General features: G+C 44.8%; 1 protein-coding gene across 3 annotated transcripts; it reads left to right on the top strand.

Moving 5' to 3' along the window:
* Nucleotides 1-4,134: 4,134 nt before the first annotated feature.
* LOC129587290 (uncharacterized) lies at nt 4,135-18,571 on the top strand. Of its 3 annotated transcripts, none has more exons than XM_055480959.1 (6): nt 4,135-4,409; nt 5,426-5,496; nt 12,693-12,789; nt 16,990-17,721; nt 17,865-18,005; nt 18,077-18,571. In XM_055480959.1, exons 1-5 carry the CDS (start codon nt 4,306-4,308, stop codon nt 17,986-17,988), a joined length of 1,128 nt encoding a protein of 375 aa, XP_055336934.1. In that variant the 5' UTR covers nt 4,135-4,305; the 3' UTR covers nt 17,989-18,005; nt 18,077-18,571. The 3 variants fall into 3 exon arrangements, with proteins under 3 accessions (XP_055336934.1, XP_055336937.1, XP_055336936.1); XM_055480961.1 differs by lacking the exons at nt 4,135-4,409; nt 5,426-5,496 and adding exons at nt 9,412-10,062; nt 10,138-10,353; XM_055480962.1 differs by lacking the exons at nt 5,426-5,496; nt 12,693-12,789.
* The last annotated feature ends 1,732 nt before the right edge of the window (nt 18,572-20,303 follow it).

Below are 20,303 nucleotides of genomic sequence, written 5' to 3'. Positions count from 1 at the left end.
TGTACGATTGTGCGAGTGCAGGCAACCATGATGAGTATGTACAGTAATTATTAATAATTATTATTCTGCAGTATATGTATAGTACCGTACTTAAGTGTGTAAAAGGACACTAAAGACATGGGCATGCATTTAATTTGCGGTGGAATGACAAGAGAGCAGTCGTGTTAATTGCCTTTTGACGATTACAAATCACCGCAACCACCGCAGGGAAATGAGGGGCCAGTTAAATGAAGAAAGCAGTTGTAAGGAGATGGATTGGCGCGCTGGAGGTATTTGCAATTTGCCAACTGTAACCGACCGGATCGCTTCGCATCAGATTCTTCGCAGCGGATAGGATGGGAATCTAAGCGGACCCCGGCTGCGATCGTCGCTGGAGGGACGCCGCAGGTTGATTGGCGTTTGGCAGCATTGCCAATTCGCCAGCATATACACGTTGGTTTGTGTGGTTCAGTGCCGGCGTGCATCGCTGCTTGTAATTAAGCGAACGCCTTACGACTGCCACTGGCCGCTGACCACTAGCAGCGCCTTTAATACTGCACACAACTTAACCCGCCGCAATGCAACAACACCCTCGGCAACGCGCTTACAACCAGATACTGTAAATTCAGTTAACCCGTTCCGGCACAGTGCAGCCGATCATCTTCCTTCCCTGGGTGGTCCCGACTTGACTCGCTAATCGCACGCTTTACAGCAACGCACAAGCCCCGACTTTGATTCTTTCCTCCTCGGTTACTCCATCAAACGCCGCAATACATTGCCGCTTTTAGACGCAGCATGACCTGGCTATCAACTTACATCATTTAATGGTGCACATCGCTTCATAAACGCTGCATGCACTGACAACCGTATATCGGTGGTTTAGTCATCTTCCTGCTCTTCCTCATTCCCCGCTCTCGTCTCCACCCGCAAGCCGCAATCAATCGGTTTCTGTGGCGTTCAGCGCTAGTTGACGGTTTTCAAGAATAATCATGTCATGTTTAGAACACCGATCGATTTGACCACTGCTTAATTAGTATATATCATATACAGTAAAGTATACTTCTAGCCGAAACAGGACAGCGCCACCGACTCCCTGTGACAGAAAAATTGGATTTTTTGCAGGATGACAGGGCACCAGTAGCACCTTCATACCCGTTTCTGCAACGGGTTTGTAGATGGCAGTTAATTCATGTTTTCAGAGACACCGGTATGTAGATCTGCATGTAAGTCTTTCTTCCTTCGGTTTTCATGATAGCAGTATTTGTACTAAAAACAGATAGCACGTAGAAACTGAAAATAATGGAAATACAGGTATTAGTACATACAGGTTTACTCTCAAAAATCAAAGTTAACTACCGCCTGTAGTTTACAAAGCAGCTTCAGGAACAAAAACGGGTTAAAAGGGAACACTGAAACACATTATAAACCTCGCGATAGCGTATTCTTAAGTATACTCTATTGTTGTTACTGTGCAGAAGATGAAATTTTTGGAGAGGGGCCGGTAACGCGTTCTTGGTACAGATAAGTGTCAAAGGAAGCAGCAGCTGCTGGCACTAGAGCACCGCACAACCACGCTGCCGTGTGTGTTGGTTCGATACCTTTAGTTCGGATGCCTCTGGCTCTTCCCGGTGTTCAGTTCGCACACTCAGCAGTTACGAGTCGAATTCTCCGAAACGTAAAGCCGGCACTGCGTACGAGGCACTGGACAGCTTGGCCCCTTTTCCACTATACCGCGGCCATCGCTTCATTTGATTTCGTTTCGAATTCGGTCCCGCGTCGACGTCACGGCCGGCCATATGGTCTTGAATCATTGACAGGTAAACCTTAACGTTAACATTATCGTTAATATGGCGGCCCGAGTCCCATGCCAAGCTTGCTTCCCGTACGTCCCAGTGGCATGGTGTGTATGCGACGGTCAAACGGAATTCGCTTCGTCTTCCCTATCGGGGTTTTCCTCAGTTAATTCCGGGTTCCGAGTTGACTGCCTCGTCTGTGTTTTGTGTTCTCGGCATGGTGCAGCCACAGCTGAGCGGATCCATGTACCGCGCCACTTCAGTATTTGTCTAATAACTAATAAAAGCTTCATCAGAAGCAGACTATCTAGCGTCTTATAAATTGCACTCCATATACGCTACAGAGTACAGATAGATGCGCCGGATGGCCCACAACCCGGCTTTCAGTGAAAGCGCTGCATTTGCATGGAGAGCAGCATGTCCCGTTCATAGTCGGATTACGGGACGCAGGGCAACTGTGTAAGGGTCACTACCGTCGGGCACCACAACGTAGACGGCGCTAGACACACCCTTCGCGCATCCCGGCTACAAGGAGACTTGGTAAGGCTCGAACCCACTGTCTTACGCCAACACAGACGTACTAGCTGTAGCATAACGAGTCTCTTGAATGATGTGTTTTTCGCTCATTTCTGTTTCGGCTTCCTTTTCGAATATTAATATACAACGATAAATTCAGTTAAAAAATACTTTTATTACTCGTAAACAAAAAACTGTACAAAACTGCGTCCGTTTGGCACGACTGGCGTTAGTTAGCACAAGCCAGCCACATTAATCAAGTTCTGCAACAAAACAAAGGTAGTTACAAGCTACAACTGTAAACAAATCACAAATATATATAGATACTTCATAGCGACACACTGCAGTTGCATTGTACTTGCTCCCTGCGCACAAGTCAAATTTCTCTTATTGGTTTATTGATAGTGGCTTATTTTAATAGTGGGGCAAAATGTATCTGCCTTGGAGATACGTCTGGCTTTCTTGTCTTCGGCCTGGGCAGCGGCAGAACCCGCGGTAGCGGAAGTGAACTTATTGTGACACTGGGCGCGACAGTGCCCTCACAGGGCAGTGAGGTCACCTACCATGCTAAGCCCATGCCGCGTTTCCATGTAAATGTGGCGCGTCCGTCCGGGCGACGATCGGAAGTATGGGATGTACCGCAGGGTGAGAGATTCGCTGGGATACCCGCAGAAACCCAAGAACGGTATACTGTACTGTTCAACCCGCCGTGGCGAGCGTGTCTTCCAGTGGCCATTACGTGCAGGACAATAACGTACCACTGTTCCACTTCCACAAATCCATATACCATTTCCCACTTTTGAGTTAAGCGCTTTGCATTGGTGTTGGTGACAACCACCGCTAGTTATTGTTAAGGGTGTTCACTGGCTATTCCCACCACCTCGCACCACCATTTGGCAATTCTCACTCCTTTAACCACCTTTAGGCTATTCCCACTACCTTTTTAAAATGGCACCTGACAGCCTGACACCATCTTTTGACTATTCCTACCACTTCATTGGAAATGTTCTTTTATTGCATAGTTTTAAAAAACAACTTTTGACACTGGCACCAGTTGTTCTTCTAGGTGTAAGTCTTTTTGATTTTTTTCTGGCAGCACTGCAATACGAACAGGGTAGTCACCGACTACCGTCATAGTGCCAAGTTTAGTTTGAATGTTTTTGGCTCGCAACTGTACAGTGCATAATTATAAGGACGCGGATGCCATAATACCGATATTGGAAGTTCACCAACGCAGGCAACGCTTAATGTTTGATCATAATTATTACAATTTAATTTCAAAGAGAACGGCAGAGTAAATCTTAAGAAAAATTTTTCCAGTGTAGTGTTCGTTAGTGTAGTGTAATTGTAATATTAAATGTAACAAATTATTAAGAAATACATACAAGTACGTATATGGGATTCGATCGAAAAGCAGGATGATTCGATGGGATGTGGCCGAACGCAGAAAAGCCGTAAAGGGGTGGGAGTAGCCAAAGGTGGTGCAAAAATATTTAAATAAAGGTGGTGCGAATATCCATACGTGGTGTATGGGTGGTGAGAAACTGAGAATAGCCATTTCCTATTATAAATCGTACCAGTAACACTGGTATTTTCTCCGATGTTACCAAAGATGCCAATGCAGATCGTAGCACTTACGGTAGTATTTAAAACCACTGGGAGCCGTGGGAGGTCTGTATAAGGGGCAACCCCCGCGGGAGGCTTATTGTAACTCGCTGTAAATAGATTTTACTGTAGGTTTCCGCCTTGTCTTTGCGTGTGCCACTTGCCTCTACTTGCATGCGTGTTGCGTACAGCGTACGATACTGTAGTAGCATTAAAACTGTAGTCGTATCCTTCAGGATGCATTCGTGCAGCCATTTATATTATTTTAAATCAGTTTTCTTAGGTTTTTGAAACATTAGATCTCTAGAGTTATAAGTGCTTTCTTGTACTTCGTGTTTTGCAGTGGTCCTTGTCCTTTTTTCGAGTATCAGTTTACAATGTATTGTTGTACTGTTTTCGTAACGAGGTACCGATGCACCGAATAGGTTTATTTCGTATTCAAGATTTTTTGGTTCTACGGAAACAGACCCTTAGCATCATCTTTTTCCACAGCGAATTAGAAGGATATTGTTCTGGGTGAGTTGGTGGTGGTAGACAAGGAAAAATATCCGCATTTTATTATAATGAATAGTTTATACAGAAGTAGCAGTGCCTACATTCCTAAGCCAACTTCTGTAATATTGTTGTACAATATATATATCTGCATTTACATATCATCCGACTCCGAGTACTCAAGTTACTAGTACAGTGGTTGGCCAAGAACTACACGATCTCTGTGATTCTGTCAGTACGGTGACACTGGAGAACAGGCGTATTTGGTACCGCGCACAAGCTGAGAACTGAAGTATTTTAGTACCTGTGGCCTGTGGGGAAAAACGCCATTTGAACGGGAAAACGAACACTCGCGCACCCAGTTTCCTGGTGCTTTCTAGCGATATGCAGCTAAACCGAATGCTAGCACCGCGTTCCAAGGTGGCTCTTTACAAGAGCGACTCTGTATTACAAGTTACAGAGTCGGTCCTGCTCTTTATTGTACTACTACTTTAATTAATGCACTTTAAATCCCTGTGCGAAATTATAGCCATAGAAGTCGTCACAGTTTACCCGAATGTGTGTGTTACTGAGTTGTTGAACTCATTTATTAATAAACAAGCTGAGCACGGATGAATATTGGCTCACAACAGCACTGCGACTTTTATAACCGTTTTATTGGGGGAAAAATACCGCATCGATTAGGTGCATTTTGCTTCATTAAAAATAGCTGCTTGGATTCTGTTACAGCATTTGTTACCATTGTAGTCGAAATGCTAACTAACAGTAAATAATCCAGAATACAACAAAAAATTAATAATGTAATCAGGGCTAATTTAATGAGCATTCGCACTAACAGTACAGAATACTGCAAGTACGGAACTGAAATCTGTGGTGAAGTCCAAAGGTACTGTACTGTGCAGTCAAATCATGGAATCAGTTCATTTAAAGTCTACGGCATACATGGCAGCAAAGTTTCAAATGACCACTGGACTTCAGGAATAATATATATACGGAAATTTTGACATTGAGAGACATCTTACGCCCTTTATTCTGTGAAGATTGGATGAAGGGGAAGACAAGTTAGCCGCGGAGAACGAAAATTCTGGGCCCTGGGCCCCTGGCACAGATGGTTAGTATTCAACTGTTCTTGTAAACAGTCCTACACAACCTTAGAAAACCAAAGACAACTAAGAATTCTGAAAAACCTAAGAATCCTAATAAATCCAATAAACAATAAACAGAAAATAACAATAAACAGAAAACAATAAACAATAAACAGAAAATAACAATAAACAGAAAATCCAGAATAATGCAGATCCTGCAGATCAGATGACGCTAATCGCCAGCTTGATTGATTTTACTTGTTTGCGATTTTCCACAATTTTTCTTTATTTGTTAGTGAAGCGATGCCGAAGGACGCGGTCTGCCTCTATTGTTCCGCATTAGTCTACGTCCGTCAATGGGGGCCAATGGCAACAGCTTGTTTTTTGAGGCTTCTCCTGCCCCGGTGGGGGGGGGGGGTTCGATTCCGCAATAGCGTATGGACCTTCGCGCCGTTGATGCGATTCTAACGCACGTAGCATGTTGCAATGGGACATTAAACTTGACATCTTCTCCATTTTTTTTGCTAATGAGTTCCGCAGTGAATGCGATCGCGAAAAGTCCAGAATTATGACCATCCCTTTGCTGCTGCACGCGCGGAAACAAAATCCCGATGTTCTCACTCCCGGTTGATCTCAACACTTTCTTAATCAATGATTCAGTGGGGCCGACAAAGATGACCGTGGGCAGCGCAGTGCCATAAACAAACGGCTGCCCTCTTTCCGCACTACAGTGAAACTTCTCTATAACACACCTTCCGTTCCAAGCTTTGTGAATGTTGCAGAGGTGTGTATGTTAAAAAGTGTGGGAAACCCTGTATTTTACAAAAACCGTTGAAAACCTATGAAAACCAAAAGACCTAGCAAAAAGAACCGAAGAAAACTTAACAAACAAACGTAAAAGCCGACGCAAGCGGTGGCCAAATTGAATGCTGGCCGAAGTGAGCATAAGATGAAATGAGCGTTGAACCGTGGGCCGAAGAAATTGTATGTGACCGAAATGAAACCCGGCCGCAGTGATCGGACGCGCGGTAGTGTCCGTTGTTACTTGTGCTTCATAAACTATTAATATTTAAAGTTTTATGGCATACAGGTGCCACGTGGCAAAGGTCGTTCATCCGTACTCGGCTTTTTATCTGCTTAACTTGTAGGAAATTGTTACTATCTGTAATGTTAATTTTAATACTGTGTGTTGGTTTGCTGTAGATCAGCATGGAAGTTCCGGCAAGTCTTCCCCCATTTCGACGGGTGTTGCGTGGTATCGATAAGTTCAGCTATCAGAACACCGTTGCTGTAAGGACCCAGTCCGGCTCCTGGTGGTTAGGATATATGCAGGCATGTTGGCAGCATTCGCAGTAGTCAATTCAGTATCGTATAATGTTCGTACGCACGGATACATTAACGACGTCGGCTTTCGGCAAGCTGCACATGCAGACAAGCTGAATGATTTAAGGCTTGTAGAACATGTTGGAAAGGCTAAAGCCAAAAAACCTTCAAGCATCGTGCTGATGCACGGTTAACTTTGTCAAGATGTGCGAGTTCCTGCTAACGGTTTAGGAATAAAGTACTGTAACATTGTAGGATATTTCGGCAGACGGGAGCTGCGCCTACATTGAATTCGACTCCACGAAAACGACTGCACGTTGGATTCAAGCCTGGTTCATTTGGCCTCTTCCGTTTCTTACTGACAACTGGTCCGCAACTGAGTGGAGAAATACGCAGGTGTTGGTGGCGTTACGCGACGAAATGGACGGGCCGTTTCGGTTTCGGCCGGCAGCTTTACTGGATGGTGTTAGTTGTAAGTGGCTAGGAATCACCGAATCAGTAGCATAGAGCTGTTTCTCGTACCGTACATCATCAAATTTAAGTGCCGGTAAACATTAGGTACTACCTATAATAATCGATTTTATAATGCTGTTTGTAAAGTGTCATACCAACTGGTGGCTGTATGCAGTGGCCACGCCTACAGATACGGTACGCGAAGCCATCTCGCGAGGTGGAGTTGCTGCATCGCAACGAGATTCGCTTTGAATTCGGGACGAGGCCTTATAATGGTTAGCCGTTTGTTTATGATTCTGCGTTGCCGGCGAAACTCTCGGTACCAGTTCTATCGGCACCACTGATTAAGAAAGCCTCGAGATTAACCGGAAGCGAGCGAGGACACCGGAATTTAGTTTCCGCGGGTGTAGCAACGAAGGGATTGTCGTAATTGTGGACTTTTGTGCGATCGCATTTGCTGCGGAGCTCAACAAATGAAATCCCGAAGATGCTAAGTTCAAAATCAGAAAAATAAGGCCGCATTTTAGTGATCCATTAAGTGCCAATAAGGTTTGCTTGGCGATTTTTTTCTGCCGGTGGTGGCAGGAACAGAATTGAAAAAGAGCCGCTGGTGGCAATAGCTGAAAGGGCGTGTGGTGATGAGTGACAATAGGGTGTTTATTTCAGTTAAAAAAAAGGGTGACAGTAGACAGTAGTCAAAAGGGGTGCAGGGGGGTGACAATAGCCATTTCCTATTTTTTCAATAGGAGAATTTATTTAGGCCGCGTTGAGGTTTTTCAAGTTCTTGCCACACGCATTCTCGCCAGCACTTCACGGTACCAGATTTCGTCTGCTAATTTTACTTGCGTTAACTCGTAACTACCGTGAACGTTTCGTGAATTCAAAAGGATGTTCATCACCAGTTAACGTACATCTATCTGGTTTGCAAGCAGCGCAAACGAAACAAATGCACCAGGAGACTGCATTAACTCCATGATTTATTTACCGCTGACAGCGGTACGTAACGTTGTATAGGTTTGGAGCGTATATCAACTCGATCATCTCTTTCTCTCCGTCTCTATTTAAGCCTCTTTTTACCGGGATCGGTCCGGAAAAGCTAGATGCCGGCCCGAACCGTACGGGAAGAGTAGAGAGTAGACGGCCCAGACTAACACTGGCTTCGGCCCCATGAGGTGCAGTATATGCTTATTTTTACAGTGTGCGGCCTGTGGTTTGTGAGGCCAGAGAGTTCTGGAGTTGACGGCCTCTACACCACTGCCAGCGCCTGCGTCCAAGTGGTGGACCGGTGTCAAGTAGTCGCGCAGCTGCCGTCCAGGGAGATGGATGCTCCAGATGGAAGCACCACACTGACGTACACAAAATACGTCATCCCCTTTCCCAATGCGGAGTCCGTTTTTCAGGAAGCGGCTGATATCTACCGTATCATCCTTTCGTTTCGCCACTGTTATTACGGCCACCGTCCGAATAGTCGTATGTCGATTTCGGATCGCAATTGTCGATTTCATGTTAGAGTTGGATTGCACGAGTGCACATTCATTATTGTTACTCAAACCGAGGACACGCTCAACAAGGATCAAATAGCGACTATGTTAATTATTTTAATTTCTCAATATGTGCAAGGCGAGCTTCGCTCAACAAACATGATCAAATGAAGAATTTGTCCCAATTAACATGGGAAGGGACCGTGCACAATACACTCATTGCATTACCACGCATAATCTCCAAACTTAAACGCTGAAACAGAAAACAAGTAGAGCGACTCTCACCCGTCCTTAAAAACAACTTCTTACCGATCTCCTTTAACGTTACAATGCCGGTCTCACACCAAGTGCCAAAAGTCTCACATGCAAAGGCGACAAAATTACAGCGATCAGTAAGCGACTTGTATTTTCCAATCTTCTCCCGGCATGCCAGTTCGGCGGCAGCGCCAGCACACTTTGAGGTCGCGTCGATGTATGAATCCGCCATCGTGTCTCTGCAAGTAACGTCCCATACTAATGGCTGCCCGCGGTACCACTTCCAACGCGTAGCTCCATCCGGACGTTTTCCGTTTTCGCGCAAAAAGCCAATGGGCTCCGGGTATGACTCAATGCCGGCATTACATAGTGCTCGCAATATGATATCGTTAATGCCGTTATGACGTTCCTTCTCCCGATGCACTTCTTGCACGCTAGCCCATGGTATCCGTTTTCCGCGACCTCTTTACCACATCTCGCACACGAATGCTGCTCCACGATCTTAGCACCAAGCCACAGGCCAACAGAAATGCGGAAAGTCTGATCATCCAGGAAGTTGCCGAAAACTTTCGCGGGAAGAGCATTGAGCCAGGCTCCGGCGTATTTTGTGCTAACTGCTCTCATACGTGCTTCAGCTCGCTTATTGCCGCCAACATTATTCCACAAAACATCAACATCCTTCTGTATGACGGCATTATCCCATACACACTGATGAACACGAGCCAAATCTAACGGTAACTCATCACATGCGGACTCCAGTTTCCAGTGTTCACACGCATCGCTGACCAGCTGCTCGCTGCTGCCTTGAAAGATCTGAGATGTTAACTGACGAGTCGCAAACATGGAAGCCAAATTGGCAGAAGGAGCCAATGCTTTCGCTCGTCGAACACCCAAACCCCCTTTGGCAACGGGTAGCGTAGCCTGCGTATACACAAGTCCGTCCAGTTTGGTATTGGTGATTTCTTCCAAGGCTTCTTTAACATGACCGTCAAACTCATCCAGCAGCGCCGGCACTTTCCAACATGGGCTGCAGCGCAGTGTATACATGAGCTTCGGAATGGACAGGCAGTTCCGCAACAGGTAAAATCCGTGATGGGCATTTAGTATTCGCAAACGTTCTGTAAAAAGTTTCAAGGAAGCAATTTTCTGTTGCAGAAGGTGAGTTATAGCCTCATCGGTTAATGGTGCACCAAGAAACGTTACCGTTTCAGGCTGCAAAACAATCGCACCGGGGGCAATTGAGTGCAGCCTGTTCTTGGCCTATGTTATACCTGTCCTGGAGAGACATATAAGAAGACGGTCGGATTTACCGTCTCTGAAGTGTCAGAGCAGCATCGACTCTGGAAGGTCGTATGGAATGTACTTATGCAGGTGCGGCTTCCTTGCCAATCTTTATTTATTGTCAATTGTACCACAGTGGTATCATGACTGTACATACATACATGACATGATTTCAACACACTGGATAGTACTTATTTATTGAAGTTGTACCTCTGGCTGCAATAAAAGGTCCCTGCTTATAAAACCTCCTTCATTAAAAAATGCTGCCACCTCGGTGGCTGACAGCCCTGCGCACACGCGTCAGTGACATTTACGGCCATTGGTGTTGTTGCCTGTAAATTAAATGCTGTCAATCTGGTCAACTACCGTATACCGCTGCTTTCATACCGTAAATGGCTTCCCAAATTATGGCAGTTTAGTTGTGCGTCTAAATCTCCACGACCATTTTATCCTTGGGCCTAACATATGAATACAATCTGCAGCAAAAATAATGTTACACCGTGGGATTACAATACAGTACAGTATTTAAATAAATTCTTTATTAGTTTTATTAAAGAAGCAAACGTGGCTGTCGCTGTGCCAGGTTGCTAGCTGCCAAGCATAAAGGGTTACACGTACGCGTGTTACTTACATTACGTACATATTGCTTGTAAATTATAATATCCGACAAATCAGTGCAAGTACATAATAATTAACTACTACATAATAATTTGATCATATTTGTTGAGCGAAGCTCGCCTTGTACAAATTGAGCAATAAATCAGAATTAACTACTTATCGTATGTGATAATATTATGACAGTGCCGCTCTACATTAGTACAGACTACAGACTGAGCGGTCTGTAGTCTGTACAAATGTAGAGAGGTACCCGTACGGCCGTACTTTACCAGAAGTGCATATAATTGCAATCAAAATAATTTCCGACCAGAAAGCAATAGTTCTGTCAGCACACTCGGAGTGGTCCTCGAACTGACCTTTGGTCAGCGGTTTAAAATTATGCTGGAATTTTGAAACAATTGGGCCCTTGCTGCAAAACGCTTTAGCTATACAGCAGTTGCCCAGAAAAATACCGAAAACAATTTCCCAAAAGCGTAAAACAACTCATTTTGCGCGTATTGCCCAGCGGAAGCATGGAAATTGGGGATTTGTGCAGTCGAATGTTGATTTGCTGCGCTGGTTCCGGGCAGACAAAATATCGCACTTCCAGCCGTGACCATGTATATCCAGGCGAGCGGCATTGTTTTTGCCGTTAGAACAAGGACAAATGTTTTTCGACATGATCGTGCCGGCCCCAGCAATGACGACGGGCCGTCGACGGCCACCGAAGTGTGTGTCCTGCGTGGAGGCCGCAGCATGCTTCCGTGTATACCGGACTTTAATACTGCTTCACTTAACGACGGCCAATCTGGACTGCCAGACCAGTCTGATGATGTTCCGTAGGATTTTTGCAATGCAGGTTCAACATGTCTTTAAAGATTGTCGACTTTGTGGAACCCAATTCAATGGGCTACAAGTCCATTGCCCCGTCGCCACTTGAAACAGCACTAGATCGGCTGCGTAGGTAAGGATGGCGCAGCCACCACACGTTGCAGTGGCCGTCGTCGTTGCTTGAGGTCTGCGTGACCGTAAGGCAAGGGAAATTGTTTCGTTTGGGTAGGTAGGTAGACGCTTCCCTCCTACTGGAAGTGCTGTGTCGATGCAAGTAGTGCAGTAGTCCGACCACATAGCAAATGTTCTTCCGGTTTCCATGCTTCTGCTTAAAGTATGATGAAATGATTTGCTTTGCACTTGTATGAGGTGTTCGGAGTATTATTCTCTTTAACCGTTGTTTGGTCAGACCGTTTACGCACACAAGCACTATTTCTTTCAGAAAAAAAAATTGTTGTATTGCTGATCGGTGGTCAACTCGATGACCACCATGAGGTCGATAAGAGCTGCCCAGACTGTAATACTTTTTGATCGGAAAGGGACCTTTAATAAGTATCGTAGTACAAGTACAAACTTAGTACCAAAACAGAACGTCATTATAACAGAAAAACTTCCTCTATGCTTTGTTCGGAAATGCCTTTCGTTTCTTTTGTAATAATAGAAGTATATATAATTATTGGACTACGTAGTCACGCGTACCAGTCAGCCTGATAAGACTGATACAGTTCTGCTGCCGCTAAATTATGGTAAGGCAGATTCCGAAAAAAAGCCGCTTCTTAATTGAATAATTAGAACGACAAATCCTAGTTTTTGCGGTCGCAGTCTAATTCGAACGGGATCTGGTACCGGGAATTCCGGGGTTATGAAGCATCGCTCATGGGTAACGCTCATAATCGCATTAACAAGTAGCGGTACCGGCATACAGGATAACTCTAGCTTTTCACTGCACAGGCTAGTCAGTAATACTGACTCAGTATTAGTAACCTTCAACTGTTTCACAGAAACTGAAAACGAAGCCTGCATTCGTCACCTTGAGCATACAATTCTCATCGAGATATTCGCTAATTTGGACCTTCAGTCTCAAATGAGGATCAAACGGTAAGCCATTCGTGAAATGTTAGTGTTTTATCTCATGTCACAGTATACATCAGGCCTCTCGCGATACTGTCTAACGGAAACACGAGAAAGACATAAATCTGAGTGGCTGAATGGTATATCCAGATTCAGATCTATATGGCCACGAATGGGATACACCAGAGCCGGCAAACCAGAAAAGACTGACCAAAACCAATATTATATTCTGAAAGCCCGTAGTCGAAAACCCGGCCAGTGATCCAGTGCACTATCACTGTTTCGAATTTCATACTTCATAGACTGATATTTCGGCTTTCTTTTCGGGTAGGGGATATCTATATCGTAAAAATTATCTGTATGTACAGCCAGAGGGAATGTTTTCATGGTTGAGAGAATCATGAACTGGCTTTCAATTTTTTCATATAAAAGTCGTGTTAGCCCTATTGCATGTACCGATCATGTTTCGTTTCGTTTCATATTATTCTAATAAATATTCATTCAAATTCAATTAAAATGGACATGGACCACAAGAAACGCGGAGGCGAAGCCGAGGCTGTTTCTTGTACTATATACTTTACAGTTTTAAGTTTTTACTAAGCAAAGAAAGGTCGAAAATGAGCACCGAAGGGTACTGTGACGTACGCGACGATGGCTACTGGCAGTATGGACTCCAGGAAGTGAATGCTGGCTAATTTCAACGAAATCCAAGCGAGATCGATTCTTATAGTCAATTGTTCTGGCTGCTACTTCACCTGCCGCATTTGCTGGCTGCGACTCTGAGCCCTCGTCCCCTTTCTAAAGCGTATCTCGTTGCGATACAGCACCGTATCTAGTTTCGAAAATTGAGACACTATTTAGTATTTGGTGCGGGCCACCAAGATGCAGTAAATTAAGGACACGCATATCGATACTGGGTTCGCTCTCGGTTTCCTGTATCGAAATCGAATCTTCGGTTTTGGGCCCGTATCTTTGTATTTGCGTCCCATCGCTCCGATCGCATATCGCACTGCCTACCAGTTTCTATGTGTGTTTTCTCGGTGAAAAATTTGAGGAATTTCGATTCTTGGGCTGATAATTTTTATACCATCATTCTAATTAATTCCTAGTCTTGAATTGTGAAATGATGGTTCCCTGGATTGAAAGTTTTCGGTTGGCACTAAAACCAGGGCGCTCTCCACTGGAAACCGAGATACGGCTGAAAAAGGCGCCGAGGGGGTAATCGAACCCCGGCTACGTCGTTAGATCCGCGTAGTCAGTACCACTGCACCACGGCGCAATACGTTGAAATCTTTTGAAAGACTTCATCGCTGTACGTGAGCCGCTTCTCTGCTCACAGCACCATAATTATGTAGTCCGTAAACTTCGTACTCCGTACATTCTGCCTCTTTGAAGCTCAAGCTACCTAATTCTGCATGATGTTGTTTGTCATATAATAATTTTGACGAGCTGGAATAAGTGAAAGTTTTACTGTTTTTAAAAAAGGTCACATTTCGTATGTGCATATTTAATTGGCATTTTAAAATGAACAGAGAATAAAAACCAAAGAGAGCGTAAGCATCGTTCATTTTCATAAATTCCTCTCGAAAAAGATATCGCCACACAATATTCAAAAATTCTGCAAAAAGATACCAGGAAAAGCCATCTCTGGAGGTGGCTTCGCGTATCGTATCGTTTTTCTTTGTATATCAGGGTGTACGTAAAACGCGCGCGCAAAATTTTTGGCTGATCTGAGACGCGGGGTTGGTACTAGTACGGGTTTTGAGATACGGTTCGCAGGATACCAGAGAGTTGTGAATACGAGACGCATTAGGATACGGAGCACACCCCGTCCCGGATATTTTCACGGGTGATGTAGCGCATCTCGCTAAGGTACAAGACATCACCGTCCCAGAGCAGGAGATACCGCCCGAAATAACCGCCGATACGGTATGTCGGTTCTCGCTTCGCGTACCTCGTACTCGGGACGAGGCCTAACTTTGGCGCCGTATTGCTGTACAAGCTTGTCCGGTAATTTCTGCCGGTTCAATACAGCGAAATTTCGCCAAAGTTAGCCTATTTAAATACACAAATTTGCGTGTTACGCCAAACGTAGTGTAGTGGCAATCGCTATAGCGCAAACTTCGCGCTAAATATGTGCTATCTGTACCTTTACGACAGAAATAACCGGACAGGCTTGTACTTGCGTCCCATCACATTTCGCAGCATTCGCTAGTGAATTTTATCAACTACTGTACTTAAAACAACAAAAAAACAGCATGTTTTGAAAAATTAAGCCCCTATCGTTAGATTTTATGCTGACTGAAATGGTGTCGAAATTTATCTTGGCCCAGCGCGCAAAGTTCAGAGTTTCATGACATTTTTTCCCCTGCGTTTTTTTTTAAATTTTTTCAGCTTTCAAATTTTTTATTTTTTTTCCAACTGTATATAGAAGTTTTCCCGGTAGCGAAAAACTGTTGACGTAATTATTGCGCCGAATGACCTATGCAGCGGACGCACTTGAAGATTTTCCGAATAAAATGCCGGATTTTCATCAGATATTTTTCGGTATTTGTGCTGTAATTTTTTGCTACCTGGCAGACAGCAACAGTAAATGTCTCTTTAACCGGTAACAAGTAGCTGAGACCTTGCCCTATCAATAACCGATTTCAGCTTAAAATTGAATTCACTTTCGAACAACCTGCTTGCGAATTTCCCAAGAATTAAATGTGCGGTGTGGTAGTTCTATCGTTTCTAGGCCCAATGCGGTCACAAGAATATTGCAGTATTCTACAGTAAAAAAGCACTAAAAAATTCCTGTCCGAAATAGTAACGTTACTTTCATAATTCCACATCATCGAATTACTTACAACAATTTTAAAATCAAAAATGGGTAAATTCGAATTTTTGCTTCTGGCCATCCTCGAAGTCCACCCAGTTTTTACAAACGATTCATAATAAATGAAGCCCTTGCATATTGCCAGTTTAATTTAATCTACTTTATGTTGCTTAAGTTCCTCTTTCGAATGAAATTAACTTGGTGTCAACCACTGGATGGATTCGGCGCATGCTACCAAAACAGCCTGCCATTCTGTTGGGCCACCCGGTATGGCAATATCAGCTACAGTATGTGTACATACAGATTTTAAAAAACATAAGTACCTCTCTAAAAAGATTCACTCTGTATGAATGATTCTATTTAATCGCTAATTGTTGGGTTTTGAAATTATTAGAAATTTGTTCGTTTTCATAAAATTTTAACTAACTCACGAAACTGAAAGCGTCACACCATGACAATATTAAAAAACCCTCACTCATCAACAAAAAGATACGAGGAAAGCCGCCTCTGGAGGTGTACAGTACTGTACTGTTTTTCTTTGTATTTGAGGGCATGCGTAAAAAGCGCGCGTGAAATTCTTGGTACTTAGATGTGAGACGCGGGGTTGGTTCGTGCTATGAGATACGGTTCGTGGGATACCGTATCAGAGAGTTGTGAGAACGTTACACATTCGGATACGCAGCATACCCCCGTCCCGACTCCCGAATCTTTCAACTGATACCCGGTGCCTGAATCGAAAACGGCCGTACGGTAGTGCGTACCTGCTGTTCCGGAACGGTGGTATGCGGAGTACGGTCGCTAGTTTCGCTACAGAAAGGGGACGAGGCCTGAAAGTGCTCGTGCATCTGCCGGACATCTAGTTCAACCGCCGGACCTGCCTCGTATGAATGATATAAAAACAACTACAACAGACATTCCTGCGTGATGAAGAGTTCAGAGTTTGCATAGCTTTTCGATTCTGACTTGCCGTGGTGGAGTTATGGGCAGAGTGTTAAAGGCGGCAGTGGCATCTAGTACTACTGCCAGTTGCCACCGGTGGTGGGACTTGTGGGACTTGCGACCTTTTGCAGTTTTCACCCTGCTTCTCAGTTACCAGTCGGATCCTGCATTACTTAATATAAGTATTACATATAGACAAACTACGTCTCTCATATGAATATTATATTAGGCTTGCCGGTTTCAAGTTCCAACCGTGCAGCGCCTCCGTGCAAAGAGGGTGGGAGCATAATTATGCCCGACGGCAGCGTGCTGGGCGTTGCCTTCTAAAATAAAATGCGATTGCATATAAATGCAGATATATCAAAGAAACTTGAAGATTAATCCGCTGATAATTGCTCATTCAGAAATAGCGGCTGTATACTTTGAATTTCGATGCTAAATTGCTAATGCAACTGCACTCGTTTGCTTAGGGTGTGCTTCTTGTGGAATGCGATATTAAGCGATGCTTCGACACATAACGGTCACATCACAATCAACTTGGAAGGCTGTGCCTCCACGCACTGCTGTTACGATGACTCGTACAAACTAGCCGCGCTGCTGCAGGGGGCAGTCCATGCAGGAACCAAGAGCCTGACCATAACTGGCCTGGAGAGCAGGAGGCCGAGTTACTTTCTAGGGCCGTGGCTGGACGCGGCCAGCATCCGGCTGCCCGTGATGGTTATGCAAGACGCCAGCTTTCCTTTCAGTCACTGGACATACGATGAATGTTCCTTGCTGAGACACGGCATCATTCGGCGCATTCGGCCCTTCAAAGACCATTGTCAGGCCTTGATCATAAACAACTGCACCTTTTCGGGGCTCTTCTGTCGAGCACTGTTTGACTTGCTTTATGCGAGAGACAACAGTCTGGTGCAGCTGCCAGAAAGTGAGAAGCGATGGATGATCTCCCGAGGAAGTCTGCTCGGAGGAGCACAGGGAAATCTGCTGTCCATTGATAGCGCGCAGATCACTCTTCGCCGGGTCATCCTGCCCTTCGTCCATGGATGGGAACACGCCATGAGCCGCTTTATGTACGTCATCAACGCCCACTTCCCGGCCGTCGGCGCCGATGTGTACCGGAAAGTGCAGGCGATCCACGCTCGTTGGGTGGCCACTCTCAGTTATCCCGATGAATGGCTGCGCATCCGTCATCTGTTGTCCATGTAAGTTGTGCACACAGTTACGGATTCTCTATCTGGAAGTGACAGTGAGAAGTACGTACTGCTGTATCGTATCATGATACTGTGGACTGTGCTGGCACTTGCGGTTCGATGAGCCAGAGAAAGGTGCTTGTTGTGCATTTCAGATTCAGCGGTTTCCAAGCGGACGGGACGCCGCTAGCGTGGGGCGAGGTTGACCTGCGGGAGCTGGCCGTCGGCCAACTGAGCACGATGGCCCTGTTGGCCCTCAGCGAGGCTTTTCTGCTGTGAAGTACAGTACGCATGCGGTACGTGCACATACATATCTGGCACGTTTTCTGTTGTTTGACTTTTTCAAAGGGTGGCTTCGATGCTGTAGTTGAGCAGCGGAAGGAAATCACGGCATGTTGGTGAATACCGACAAATTAATTCCCCGGATACTTCCGCAGATAATTCGTCACACTAATACCGGACCCACAGCGCAAGGATGGCGCAGCGGCTCTGCCAGTTGTACAGTTAGGCATTCCATTGAATGCCGAGCAGCAGCCGCAGCATTGCGGACCGTCTAATTGGCCTGGATATGCAAGTCCTTCCTGTCTGCCCATTCTGACGCACGTGCCCTGCGTCCTTCAGCGCCCTCAGCCGGCTAGCTTTATATACTTACTTGGTCTCTAACATGGCATTAATTTGCTTTGCACGTGATAGCAATCAGCGATTACGTACTATTTCAAACTGTCATACTCGAAAATTTAATATCGAAACAAGTGCCAGTCCGCGCAACCAAGCGCAAAAGGCACACACGTAAGGATTTAACATACTTCTATGCATATGATGCGAATGACAGCAGTAAACAGTAAATTGCCTGCATTAGCATGATTCGTGAACTACCGTGGAGCAACTGTAGTAGTCACTGCGTAACTGTTCTATTTGTACATTCGTTCGAAAATCGTGCGTCCGCTTCGCGCAAAAGTGATGATAATTATTCCACTGGTCCACTCTCCACTGTACTCAACGCCCAGCAAAGTCGTCCTAAAACAACTCTCCCGCCAATACAATCCATGGATGTCGTAAAATTTAAATTTGGATTATGTAACTCTCACAGTAACTACATCAAACTTGCAGAAATCTGCATCGGCATAAATGTCAACTGCTAGAAAAAATGCACGTTGGCGTGCATTGGCAGACCGGAGCGCAGCAGCTTTTCGCTTGTGCGAATCATAAATAATTTTTAATGTGCTACCAGTAGCACTCTTAACAATTAGTAACGTTATCATTTTTTTTTCCTTAGCAACATAACCAGTCAGCAACATTTTCGTAATGACCTTTCGTAACGGTAGACACTCAAGGCTTACATGGTCTATCTTGCTTGAAAAGTCAGGAGAGATTCAGGCGACATGCGAGTTTGAATAGCGTAATACAACGCAGTCTTGGGTCAGCAAAAGTCCCGACAATTTTAGAACCTCCCGGATTGATCAGTTCAGACGGAAAGCGGCCGGATGGCTTAACACTCTTCCTTGGAAGAACGGCCTTCCACTGATATGGGATGTGACGGTATGTCACATGTGCAACACATTCGCGATGTCGTACATAGCTGGATCATCGGCGGCAGCGGGTTCAGCAGCAGACGACGCGGAAGAACGAAAGAGGAACCTCTATTTGGAACTCACTGACCGATATTTCTTTGACCGGTAGCTTTGGAAACAATGGGTAGTTGCGGCACCAGTACCCGGCAGTTCATCAGTGAAGTCGGTCGGCGCATCAAAGAGCAAACAGGAGAAGCGCATGCTACTGAGTTTTTGTGGCAAAGTATAAGTGTCGAGATTCAGCGCGGAAATGCGGCTTCCGTTTTGGGTACTGTTGCTTGTTCTAAAGAGCTGGATGAGTTGTTTTAGTTGTACAAGCTAGCTGATCTTTTGAGTTTAAGTGAAAATGGCATTTTGCTTGTACAAGTATATTTAAGTTTTGGAAATTTGAAATAATAGCAAAGACCGTACAGTGAACCAATCTGAGAGTTAAGGCAAGTCTGCCGGTACATGGTTACAAATTTGGGTACGTACATGGGCTAAAACTTTCCCTGTGCACTGTTTTATGACATTTTTCAGCCAAATGATTTGTATAAGTACATCGGCGCGCTAACCGTTTGCGCGCGTAAATTATCGGTAATAAAATTCTAAAAGTTTGGACGCACGGGGGTGTACCAGAAGTGTGGATTGCATTTTAAACCGACGCTTTCAAACCTTGCATTGAAGCGCACATTGTCGTGAAGATGGTTCGAACCAGCTTTCCATCACGTTTTCTAAATTTCAAAATTTTCTTATTTCAAGTGGTGGAAAGCTAATTTGCTAATTCGAAAGAGGACTGGGAGGCGACTCTGCAACGGTCGACTACGTCATCACTGTCGTCTGTCGCATACAGAATGCACTGGTGTGCTACTGCTTACCAGACCTGGGCAGTTATGAGATTTCGACTCATAGTTAGAGTTAAGAGTTAATCGCAGCTCGCGAGTTACGCTATGAGTTAAGTTAGCCGCAATAACTAGAGTTAACTGGAGTTAACTTCTAATAAAAAAATTTATGATTTTAGTAATCAGCTTCAAGTAGTCTTTT

The sequence above is a fragment of the Paramacrobiotus metropolitanus genome, unplaced genomic scaffold, assembly GCF_019649055.1.
Source record: "Paramacrobiotus metropolitanus isolate TYO unplaced genomic scaffold, Prichtersi_v1.0 Parri_scaffold0000024, whole genome shotgun sequence".
Taxonomy (NCBI): Eukaryota; Metazoa; Tardigrada; class Eutardigrada; order Parachela; family Macrobiotidae; genus Paramacrobiotus; species Paramacrobiotus metropolitanus.
Note: the sequence above shows the minus strand (reverse complement) of the source record. Positions and strands in the feature narration are given on the sequence as shown.